This window comes from Hydractinia symbiolongicarpus, chromosome 4 (genome assembly GCF_029227915.1).
Source record: "Hydractinia symbiolongicarpus strain clone_291-10 chromosome 4, HSymV2.1, whole genome shotgun sequence".
Lineage (NCBI taxonomy): Eukaryota > Metazoa > Cnidaria > Hydrozoa > Anthoathecata > Hydractiniidae > Hydractinia > Hydractinia symbiolongicarpus.
In genome coordinates this window covers 12,400,433-12,413,322 of record NC_079878.1, presented here as the reverse complement: position 1 = coordinate 12,413,322, position 12,890 = coordinate 12,400,433, and the positions used below count along the sequence as shown (strand labels likewise).

General features: G+C 32.7%; 1 protein-coding gene across 3 annotated transcripts in view; it reads left to right on the top strand.

The window, feature by feature from the left end:
• The window catches only part of LOC130641334 (trichohyalin-like), a 14,148-nt gene extending 1,258 nt beyond the window's left edge, over positions 1–12,890 (top strand). Inside the window, exons 2-13 of one of the 3 annotated variants that reach the window (XM_057448090.1) lie at positions 7–58; positions 3,095–3,246; positions 3,563–3,625; positions 3,817–3,946; positions 4,700–4,754; positions 5,499–5,546; positions 7,510–7,639; positions 9,188–9,312; positions 9,874–9,912; positions 9,988–10,020; positions 10,191–10,277; positions 10,726–12,890. In XM_057448090.1, coding sequence (XP_057304073.1) covers positions 3,123–3,246; positions 3,563–3,625; positions 3,817–3,946; positions 4,700–4,754; positions 5,499–5,546; positions 7,510–7,639; positions 9,188–9,312; positions 9,874–9,912; positions 9,988–10,020; positions 10,191–10,277; positions 10,726–11,694 — 1,803 coding nt within the window. In that variant the 5' untranslated portion in view covers positions 7–58; positions 3,095–3,122 and the 3' untranslated portion in view covers positions 11,695–12,890. Of the gene's footprint in view, positions 1–6; positions 59–3,094; positions 3,247–3,562; positions 3,626–3,816; positions 3,947–4,699; positions 4,755–5,081; positions 5,137–5,498; positions 5,547–7,509; positions 7,640–9,187; positions 9,313–9,873; positions 9,913–9,987; positions 10,021–10,190; positions 10,278–10,725 lie in introns of all 3 variants that reach the window. The other 2 variants (XM_057448091.1, XM_057448089.1) reach the window with 2 other exon arrangements.

Sequence of the window (12,890 nt, the reverse complement as noted above, 5' to 3'; positions counted from 1 at the left end):
TTATAGAGCTTGCAAAGCTAGGAATTGGTCATATCAGAAGATGCATGATATGCTTTGGGTAAAACTGTTTTTTTTTTGTTTTTTTTTTAAACTTCAATTTGTATTTAAGAAGAATTAATGATTTATACATCATGTACAATTAAAAAAATTAAAATAAGTACGTTTCTTTCACAATTATTGGAAATAATTGTGGCCACCATACCTAAATTAATGACAATAAAATAAAAATTAATAATTTTTAGTATGAAAGGGTTTTCCCATACCATACTATTCGTCCTAACATAGATAAAATACGAGCTTCTTATCACTACCTCAGAAAATTTATTCATTATTATATGCCATTTTTATATCACATTGAGAATATTGAATAGGTATAACTGCTGGGTTTTATTACCCAGGCGTTAATTGTTTTAAAAATTTTGAAAAAGGAATGAAAAAATGAAGAAAAAAACTACTATGTACTCCCACTTTTTGCAACTTATTTTCTTGTGTACACTGTTGCTAAGATAAAAGGGATAATAAACCACCAGATCTTCCTATTGTTGTTACAGATAATCTATGATAATTCAGTGTTTATATTTATGCCAAGAAAACTTAAATATTATTTTAACAATCTCTATGTTTAATAAACTTTAGCTACATAGAACCACAATTTAAAAAAAAAGTAAGCTAGTCAATATAACTCATGAAAAAGTCCACAGAAATTTGCCTATAGTACATATTTCTCTTATGCATTTTTTGTCTGTCTGTTAACACAAAATAATGTACATACATGAAGAAAGTTTACCTTAAGTAACGTTAGCAGGTACATAATCATGTAAGGTCTGATTGAGAGGCTTGTGAATGTGAAAAAAAAACACAAATTATTTAGTCAAAGCCACAAAGAACAAATATCTTTCAATATTATCTAACAATTTAAACATTGCACAAATTCTTAGATCATATTTTTAAAATAAAATTTCATGCACATTGACTTATGTTTGCAACTTGTGCCTAACTAATATCTTTGCAAACTTGCCTTTTATGCATTACTATATCTGTTGTGGAACTATCTATTTACTAACACTCAAGTTGTGTTTCTCTGTCTGTCTGAAACAGACAAGGTAAATATGTTTATTTTCTTTTGATGCCGACAAAAAGGTTGTCTAAACGTTAATTTCTTCTGAATTATGTGGATTTCTCCATGGGCCATTTTAATAGCGTCTTTTATTTTATACACAGATTCTTGTGTCTGTAAAAGCCTTTTTTTCTTAGACATTGCCAAAAGATTCCTATTAGTTAGATTTTTTGATGTAAGATTTAGAGGCTATTGCATTGCACTTAATATTTCGAGGTTGAGTAAGTTGTAAACAGGTGGAAATAACCAGGGACCACGTGAGACTAAAATCAACCCAATTCCCGAAAGCTGGGTTAGCACAGCTGTTCTGGGATTGTCAGGTTAATGATGTTATCAAAAAACTTTTTAACATCAATGTTTCTGTAACTGCTCATCCTATACAATTTCTTGATCTGCTTTTTGAACTCTAAATAATAGAAGCAATTGTTCAAAAAAGTAACTGCTGACTTTATTAAATTTCATGCAATCAATGTTTTTTTGTCTAAGTGGATATATATATTCACGAGTTTTAACAAAGATATAATACCAGGAATTGAACTTTACTGTTATAGTTGCACACAATTAAATTTAATAATTTAGTAATGTACACTTACACAGAAATTATTTGTTACTTCTGCAAATGTCAAACTGTTGTAACAAGAAATTTAGAGTCTAGTGAGCAAATTGCCAGCCCTGCTTACCTAGTTGATCCTTTCAGGGAAGGGATTCTTCCCTTGTAAGTATTTCTTGTTATTAAAATTTATACATCTGGTCATCCTTGTTGAATTTATTACTGTCTTTGATATTGTAAAAATATAATTTTCACAGATATGGATTTAAGTTTTGTCATATAATGGATAAACATATTTATCAATGTGTAGAAAATGTGAAAATTGCTTTGACATTTTGGGTTATCAACAACTACTACTACTAATAAATAATATTGGTTGCCATGTATGTACCTCTTGGAAGTAATTAGATGACTGTGTGTGTACAGTGTTGATGCTGATAAGATATGTTTTTGTTTTTTTAATTTTATCATAATCACAATAAAACCTCAATCTTTTGTAAATTAGCTAAAATTTCAGAAGCTATTGTAGTGGATGTATTTTTTTGTAATGCAGAATAGATTTGTCATAGAAACATCTAATGATTTGTATTTGTTTCATTGTGAAGGTTTTTAAGTTTGCAGGGCTGGTTTCGTTGGCAGTGTATGCTAAGAAGTTTGTAGTTCTGTCGTGTGTTGTATATTTAAAGCAGTGTTTTGCCATCTAAATGTTAAAATTTGCCTGTCAGATTATGTTGTGTCAAGTTTTAATTCCTTTCGGTTATGATAATAAACCTATACATAATTAATTATTATCAGAGCATGCTTTTAAAAAACTAGGAAATTTATTTGTACTCATACTGTTCTGATGTCTTATTCGTTTTATAACTTGTCAACATTCTCTTTATTTTCAAGTTAAAAATTAATGTGAAAAACATTGCTTTATTGACCTATTATTCATGCTTGGCATTGGAGTATAATAAATTTTTTATAATGTTTAAAGTTTAGAGAATGAAGAAAAAAGTTTGGAAGTTCACCTGGAGAGACATTGTGTTGCAATTTCAGAGATCATTCATAGCAGTAAATTTTGAGAAAAGATCGAAACTAGCCTAGATCAGGTTGAAAGTTAGCCATGTAATGTAAAATTTCTAATCAGTTCAAGCATAGGAAAAGGATGCAAACTGAATCTTATGGTAATGAGAGAGCATAGAAGTTTGCCAAAGGTATTTTAATGAGTTGTTGATAATGAATAAAATAGTTCAATATATAGTGCAGGATTAAAAGAAATATTAGATTTTAGTTTTTAGTTTAAGTTTTTCATTAGCTTATATTTTTTGACCTTTTTAATTTTTTGGACATGAGGTTATGTGCATGGAAATTAAAAAGCTTTTAAAAATTACCTTTTACCTTATAATTTTTTATGTTATAATAACAAATTCATTCCGATTTAGTCAAAATAAATAAATGTACTGAGTCAGAATGGCATCAAAAAATTCATCAGCAACTAATAGTGGTCAAAAAGTTTCAAGTGAACATAAAGAACCTGAAAAGCCTTTAATATATGAACCACCTGATCTAAGAGGAAGGAAACATGTGGAAAAAGGTGAATTTTGTGTTTCGCTATGAATGAAAGTTATGTATTATCTTGTATTACACACTTCTTTTAACTCTTCGTTATACCATTGTGTCAGCCATCTATTACTCCAGTTCTCTGAATCATGACTAAACCCAGCATGCTACTATTTATAGCAACAAATTTCTGTTTTCAAACCCTTATTTTTTGCCAATTTGATGTATTACTCATTAATAGAGTTATAAGCTTAGCCACATTGTATAAATTTGTGTTTTAAAACCTGTTAAAACTAATATATGTGCAAAATTATTGTTATAATAACTATGCTTTGTGGGTTGTATTTTAGTTGCTGGTGAGTATCGTGTAAGAGAGGATGAGGTTCTTGCAGATAAACTCCAACATGAAGAATGTAAGTTTCAGAATTTTACTTGTCCTTTTAATTAATCAGTTGGTTTTGTGAAGTTTTAACCAAATATATAAATAAAGCATACTAATATTACCAAACAGATTTTTTTTTAAATTGCTAATGTGCTATTTTATACATTTTATGAGAAAAGAAGTGTGTTAGTGATCAATATATACATATATATCTTGTTTTAGTTGAGTTCCATTATGGAAAAAATAAAGATGAAAGACACAGAGGACAAATTGATATCAAAACAGCAAAATCAATTTATTTGCGTGAAGTTGAAGATTCTGGTCTTCTCTCGAAGTCAGAACTAAAAAGACTGTATGAGCTTGCCTTCTTTTCCATAGTTTCTAGGTTTTACATCACATTGAACAAACCTAATTTTTTGGTTGATATATAAAAGTGTTATTTAAATCTTGTGTAGCCCATTTATCAACAATATTTAAGCCAAAGAATTATTTTGTGAAGCAATCACTAAAGTCAAACATAATGTTATGTTGTGATATGTGTTTGTCTTTTATTCCACATTTGTTTACTTGTGGTTTTATTTAATTTTAAAGTTCTGCTCTGCAATAAAAACTGATTTAGAACTTTTGTTTACTTCACCAACCCTTAGAACCAAAAACTGAAAAAAGGGAAGAACATATACGTTGCTTTTTGCAAGTACTATAAACAAAACATATCGACAAACCTTAACATTCCTGAAACCACTGTGACATCTTAACAACAAATTTACGAAGCACACCACTTGCTAGCACATACAACACAAATGTAAAACAACACAACTAACATACACTAATATTGTTTGTTTTATACATATGATATAACCATCAACTGTGACGTAGCAGCAAGGTACTATATTATAACATGCAACCTACCACATGACACATAACAGAAGTTGATGTACGTTATACATAACGCAGACACAACACGTAACAAAAACAGACATATAACACAGTAGCACATATAAGTAATACACAATAACAGATTAAAACAAAAAATACTTGCACTAATACATATATGTACAGCACATCCAGTAAGTTGCACCTGTAGAATAAAGTTTCGTTGATTTAGTTGTAAAGATGATGCATGGTTAGCACAAGAATTTCAACATCGTTTAGATGAAAATGTAAGTTTATCAGCATTATTTTGTGCTGATGAAGCATTGCTTGATATGGGATTGTTAAGGGTAGTGCCCAGGACTTCTAAATTTGTAACTTTCTTTTTATGAAATTTATTTAATATATTAAAGAATTCTACAAAAAAATCTCCTTCCCTGCTAAAAGAAAGAAAACAACAAAAACATTTTAATAGCTCCCTAAAATTGTCCCTAAAATCTAAATAATTAACAGAAACATTTTTAAATGAGCCGTGGGAGATCCTTCTTTCTGTCAAGCCATGTTTCTCAAGTGTGCATATATTCTATGTAAACGTTTGTTTCGTTCATGTGTAACAGTTGTGTAGATGATGGCTTCATTGCTCAAGAAGTTAATCGAAGATTAAAAGAAGAAGTAAGTTTGTGAGGGGTGTCAACACAAATTTCATTTTGATTATTGTCATGGTTTTTTATGTTAAGAATAAAGAAGGGGTTAAAAAATGCTTGTGTGTGCTTTGTTTGTTCTCAAGCTCTCTGAGCATTCTACTTTTTTCTGAACAACCAATGCCCAAAAAATAAAGGGGTATGAAATGGGCTGCTGTTTTTTTAATTTTGGTGCCTTCTAAGAAAGTCTATTAAAGTAAATGTCGTGCTGGTTTGTATTTTTTTATTGCTGTTCTCGCATTTGCTGGTCTCGTACGAGAATAATGTGCACTCATGGAGGAGAGCACTTGGTACCAGTTATAACCTTTTTAACATTCATTTCAAAAAATTTAGTTGGAATTTGAAGCTCAAAGAAAAACTGCAACTGAAATGCAAGACGAGGTACGTTTGTCTTAGTTGCTAACAATTTTTTGACAAGATATTGTTAGAAAGATGGTGGAAAAAGGTACTTTATTAAACAAAAAGCACCCTGCAGATAAACTTGTAAAATGGTGAAAATTAACAAGGATCAAAGCCAAAGTTTACAAAAAAAGAAATATAGGAAGAAAGAATTCTGATTTGAAACCAATCATTTTTTGAAATAAAAAGAGTTTAAAATTACATTGCATGTTGACCCTGTGTTATCAGAAGCTTTACTTATTCCTACAGCAATTTTTATAGTGGTTACATCATAATCAGGATCTTATTTAAGGACTTGCATTTTCATAAAGGTTAATTGCTCATTGAATCCTTTTTCTCAGACTTCTTCAAACTTTCATTTGTTGTTAGATCCAACAGTTGTAATAAATATGTCATTTTTGGCAGTATAACAGTTTCAACACCATTAACTCAAAAGAGCATGCAAAACTTTGGGGTGGACTAAACTTTAAAAGCATCCTATATAAGATACTTTTTTAGTCCTTTTGGAAGAACTTTTCAGTGTTTTGGAAAGTGCTAGTGTGGAACTAGGACTTTCTCGAAGGGGTTAAAAGGAGCTCATCAGCATTTATTATCAGTTTATCTTATCAATGCTCTTTTGACTACATGATGATTTATCCCAGCCCCCAGCTGTTTGGAAGAATATTATCATTGATGGTAGTTTCTAGATCAGCTTAGTGTGCAGCACAAGAAACAAGAAGGAGTTAAATTCTAAGCTACCATTGATAATACCAAAGCGAGACCGTCTTCCTTAATACAAGGTGGACTGGAGATAACATCAAAGTTAAAATTGTTTGGTCCGATATTGAAAAACTATCCATATGTAAAGCCAATGTTTAGGAAGTCAAATATCCTATGAAAGTAGAGTATGCGGATGACCTCAGGGAGATTTTAAAGGAACTTTATATTGCTTTTTTCCCCCTTAAATAGTCAGTTCATCAGTCACAACTATAGGAAGAAAATTAAAAAATGTCAGAAATGCCAGGAAAATTGTGGTCAACTTTTAAAAACAATTAAGTTAAAGATGGCCTTCAAGTTATTGGCTAAAATAAAGATTATTCATTGGTCTGTAATGAGTATCTTATGTATTATAGTCTATATATTATATATACTAGTCGTTAGCTTGTGGAAAAATCTAAGGGCTCGCCCGTCCTTTTTATACCGCATTGCGTGCGTCTTGCTACCTGCGCAGCTAAGCTACCATTTTGCGTGACAGACGGACGGACAGACAGACGTATACGGGTATTATAATATAGATTGCATGCTATTGTTTTGCCTTTGCATAGCGTTTTCCTTGGAATGTTATTTTCCCGCGAAAAAGGTTATGGTTGAATAAATTAGGGTGAAATTGCATGTTTTTGCAGTGTTATAAGACTTAAAACAGCAGGAAATAAATTCGGGGAAATTAACGCAGGATAGAAATTAGGCATGGTTTATGATAACGTTAATTCACATGATTTGCGTTAATAACAAGTGTACATTTTGTGTAATACGGTTACTATCACATCACAAAACTTCTGCCTTGCAGTATCGAGGATATTCATTATTCTTTATTAAACAAAATTTCTTCCAGACCTTTAAAATCTTGAAACCCTAAAAATCAAAGTCATCCATCATTTAAAACCTTTAAAACCTTTTAATATAAATATTTCAAAAACTGTCTAGCTATGATATATTGTTTTATAAAGATGATGTCTTGTAAATTTTTTAATAGAAAGACCTTCCATAGATTAAAATATTCAGAACTACCATTGTTAGGTTGTCTTTTACATTGACTTATTGCGTATATGTGCTTCCAACCTTCGAAAATTATAATTAAAAATGGCAAAGAAATTGTTAAAAAAAATAAGCGATGTTCTCCAGGCTAGAAAATTAATGCTACAGGTAATTATTTTTTTTTGTATTTAATGGTAAACTTATTCTGCAGGAGTTTGCACGCTATCTGGAAGCAAAAGAAAAAGAGAAACTGGAACTAGAAAGAAAGCGCAGATTAGAACGAAGAATTGCACAAGACAGAGCAGCTGCTGCCAAACTACAGAGAGACTTGGACGCTAAAGGTGAGATTTCTTTGTGCTGTAAAGCAACTTCATATGGGATAATTGCATTGGGTAGGTAAGGTGAAGCACGTTCAAAAATCAAGGTTTGTTGTCGCTATATACAGTGTTGTCACTGTCTAGAAAGGATGTGGATATACGTAGGGCTTTTTTCATTTTTGGTTGGAACACTGGAAGATAAATGTGGGATAATTATTTGCCCAAAAACTAAAAAAAACTAGTTGGTGGCTCATGGAAAAATTCACAGTTTCGCCTCTCCTTTTTATACCACATTGTGTGTGTCTCGCTACTGCGGTTACCATTTTGCGTGACAGACAGACAGAGGTTTACACGGGTATTAAATTTTAAGAAAATAATTTACATTATGATTTAAAAATTTTGTTTTAATGTTGTGTTAGTGCTGTGTTTTGATTTCTCAATCATTTGTAAATTTGCGGTATTTTCTGTTGTTTTTTTAAAAATAAAGCAAATTTTAGGCAGGCTAACTAACAATATATAATTCCATTTTTATGACAAACTGAAAGGTATAAAATCTCAGTTTGCGTTTTTAAACTAAACAGTTATTCTAACAAATAAATTACATCGTTTTTAGATTTTTAAACAGTATTTTTCCAGAAAAAAAAGTTGGAAAAATAAAATTAATAGCAGTTGCAACACTGTATACAGGTACGATTACAAAAAACAATAGTAAAAAAACCCTGCCAAAGAGGTTATTCCACAAGAATTGTGCATGTGTATGTTTAAGTTGTAGGGGTATCATAACGTGGATATTTTTTCGAATAAATATTTTACTTGGATTTTTGTTGTCCTTTTTTTTCTGGAGATTGAAGTAAACACTATGTTGTCTTGCATAAAACTTTCTAGAAGTATCTAAGCTTTTTTAGAATCTTAAATTTAAGGGAGTCAGTGCTCGTACATTGACTTAGGACTTGTCAATCTTAGCACTTGGACTTAGGACTTGTTAATGTTGACATATGGAGTTAGGACTTGTCAATGCTCACATGTGAACTTTAGGGTTTTTCAATGTTCACACATGGACTTTGGACTTGTCAATGTTCGCACATGAACTTTAGGACTTGTCGATGTTGACACGTGGTTTATGCAGAGATGACGATTCCCCTGATAAATCTGATTAGGATCAAATTTCTCAGACCTGGGTATGAAGTCGAGGGCTGATGACTCTCCAGTTTAAGCTGGCACAATGTCAGCTTTCAAAATTATTTCTGTTATTTAGAGATATCAACAAAGTACAAACGGAGTCAAGGGTGAAGTTAGGCAAACACGATGGCTTATCCCTAAATTTAGCTAAGAACAAGGTTTTAAAATAAATTTTTTTGCGTAAATTTTGCGAATGGCGAAATTAACAAAAGTTCGCGAGCGCGAATGGCGCCAAAGCATTCTGCGAGAAAACCCGTAAATCGCGTAAACTCCCGCGTAAATTTATCTCATCAGAGTAATGTTTAAATAACTTGAGAAGATCAGGATCAATATTCGTAGCTGCATGTTCTTGAAGTTTTATTGTAAAAAATTTAACTAGTTTTGGTTTTTCAGCTGCCGAAGTCGACGTCGATGTTGGAGTCGAAACATCGCAAAAACCAGGATGGGAAATTGATTTTGAGGTTGGAGCGTCAACGGGCGAGAAAACAAGACAGGATTTGCACGAATTACAAGATGCGGTGAGTTAGAAGCTGTTTCTTTGTAGATTTTTTTAAAATATTTATCTGGAATGAATAATGTGAAATAAAAACTCTTTTATCTCGCCTAATCTTTCTTTATTTCGCCTAATCCTTCGCTCCTTAGTTGATGCTGGTGAGCATAAATTGGTTAGATCGGAATAATTTTCAAATATGTTTCATGGCTAAATTGCTGTGTAGAAATATGAGGTTGAAAAGAAAGTACAGGTAGAAAAAAAAGAAGAAGAAATAGCAAATAATTTTTGCTAGTGATGTGTTTTGTAAATATGTCCCTTAAAGTTTTTTTGTTAAAACAACCGAATCAGAAAAAGCATCGGAATTTAATTCATACGTGGACACTATTCAAGTCTAAAGAACTCTGAACCGCCGTTATTTATTTGGTGGAATTTACTTTCTGGTTTCTGCATCAAGTTGTCATTTTAACCTTAAACATTCCTAAGAGGCCATATATATATGGTGACTGTTTATTATTACTGTATAGGTGGGCTTGCAGCAAGCGTTTGGTTTTTCTTAACTTTTACGATAACTTTTATCTCATGACAGGAGGTAGCTCGACAACTACAACTCAAAGAAGCTGAGCTGGTATGCGTTGTTTTTTGTAAACCTTATTTTCCGCACTTTGCCATACTAAAATTAATTAACCTGATAAATTTTTAGGAACAAAAGAGGTTAGAGGAAGAACGAGATCGGGTAAATTTTTGAAGATTGTTTTTTTTATTATTGTTATCAGTTTGTGGGTTTGGTTCTTTTAAAATTTGATCTTTATAAAATAAATAAAAAGACTTCATATCTTCCCTCCTCTTTCGTTGAACATTGACTCATTTTGTAACATCAGGAATAAGCTGAGCTTTCTTGTATAGAGAATAGCTGCGAAGTTACAAAAGCAAGAAGCAGAAGAATATCGAAGAGAGAAAGCTGAGAGAAAATTACGCCGTGAGCGTGAGCAGGTGAGAATAAAAAAATTAGATACTAGCAGGTAACCTAATTGTAAAGTGGGGAGCAACAGTAAAACTCGGAGAAATTTACCACTTCAATTTATTAACTACCCGTCCAACCATAGATTTAAAGAAAGTTATCAACTTCTCTTCCTTACAACTGGGTACTGATAGATTTCAGCTTTGAGGTTGTTTTCTAGTGCTCTAGTATTACGTCCTATCAGTATCATTATACTTTGTCGGCCTGAGTTTTGTTGAACTAAATTTGAGACGACATAACTTTTTGTCATCTACTCAAAAACCCGTCATTCAGAGCCATGGAGTGTTGTTACTATTTCACCATCTTGGGCTTCTGTCATCAGTGACAAAAAGTTTAAAAAATTTTAAAAAACATTTTTGTCGCCGCGAAATTATGTCGCTTTGGGCCGCGTCGCATTCATTAGTTTTTTAACTTTTGTAGAGTGAACAAAACCGTACGTCAACCTCCACCGAAGGGAAAGAGGAACAACCTGCTGCTGCACAACCTCGTACTAAACATCTGCGTTCAGTCGATGCAACTGGCGAACCGATCCGTACAAAATCTGTGTCAGCAGCCCCTCGTTACAACGCGTCGGAACAAGGAACACCTCAAAGAGCAGGATCAGAAAGCCGACCAAAACAACGTCAAAACTCCGACAAGAGTCCGTATGTGGTGGAACAAGGAACACCACAAAGAGCAGTTTCAGAAAACCGACCAAAACAACGTCAAAACTCCGACAAGAGTCAATATGTGGTGGAGCAAGGAACACCACAAAGAGCAGTGTCAGAAAACCGATCTAAACAACGCCAAAACTCCGACAAAAGTCAGTATGTGGTGGAACAAGGAACACCACAAAGAGCAGGATCAGAAAGCCGATCAAAACAACGACAACCTTCCGACAAGCGTCATCATGCATCTGCACAGAAAAGCGGTGAACCTATTTACTTGCAAGCTGTTGATGCGACAGGAAGACGTGTGGAATCGCAAAATGGCGGTGTTAAAAATGAGCCACGTCTTGTTGACGACCAACGAGCTTTACAACAACAAATGCGCCATGTTGATCAGCTACAGCAAAATGGCGTCGATAGACAAAGAGGAGATAGCAAGAAACAAAAAAATAAGCAACCTGATAATACGTGGGGACTCGAATATCAGTCCTCGAATAAGCAAAGAGTGGAACCGAGATACGATACGAAGGAAAAACAACATTATAATAACGTCGCCGTAAGTATCGACCCGACATATTCTAGTATAGACTCGCTTAAGAGAGGAACCCCTCCTCCGTCGTCACTAGATGAGCACGGTGATGTTCGTGCTGCACCGGTAATACAAAATGTTAAACGTCCGTCGCATTCGGACGAGAAGAAGAAAAAGAAGTGGTTTTCAAAGAAAGAAAAGTCGTCGAGTTGAGTGTGTAACAAAGTTATGTAAATATATAAATTTTATCTCCCTTATATTTATTCGACCTAGTAAGGTGTGTGTTGATAGTATCGAATTGTACATGAGCTGACGCCGACTTTTTGACGTCGACACGGATTGATGTTGTTTTTTAATTTTTTTACGGGCAATGAGCTTTTTTTTCGTCAGGCTTTCCAAATATTACGTCCTTTTGAAACACCGGTTATAGTGGATTATGTGGTTTGAAAGGATTTAAGAATTTGTAATCTTTTAAAAATTGTAGTTATGCTTTTGATGTAGCTATTTTTTTTGGTATTTATTGTATTTTGCGTAGATAGATTTATTTTTATTGTTACTGTTTTTTTTCTTGCTACAGTTCTTGTGTCGTTAATAATGAAGTGTTTGCATCGATGCAATCTTGAGTTGAGTGTTCGTATCGATAAAGTCTCGAGTTGAGTGTTCGTATCGATACAGTCTCGAGTTGAGTGTTTATATCCATACAGTCTCGAGTTAAGTGTTTGTATCGATAGTTGAGTGTTCGTATCGATAAAGTCTCAATATGAGTGTTCGTATTGATAAAGTCTCGAGTTGAGTGTTTGCATCGATACAGTCTCGAATTGAGTGTTCGTATCGATACAGTTTCGAATTGAGTGTTCGTATCCATGCAGTCTCGAATTAAGTGTTCGTACCCATAGTATAGTCGAGTTTATTTTTTAAAAGTTGGATTCTTAGTTGGATTCTCAATATTTTGATTCAATTTTTCTTTTTTCTTTTTACTTTCATAAATATAATTTAATTTATATATATTCATACATAAATTCGCCACGCTTTTTTTAACAATTTAAAACCCAGTAATTTATACTATGGCAATACAGTTGATGCAATCTGAAATTTTATTAACTTCTTGATTCTGTACGATTTCGTATGAATCCAGCAGTAAACATTCGGAGACAATTATTTAAACATTTTATAAGAGATGAATTATAACTCCTTCAGTTATGGGAGGTTATTTTGAATAGTGGTCACAACGTTTACCCGGTATCAGGTGACTCAAGATGCGTTGCTGTATACAGCTAAACTGAATTTTAGTGTAAGTTTTACACAACCTGGGTTTTAAGTTGTTTTTGTAATCAGTCACGGTTTTTTTTATATTTTTTATTAATTTCAATGGATTGGAAATATAAATACATGCGTTGATAAATACCCTA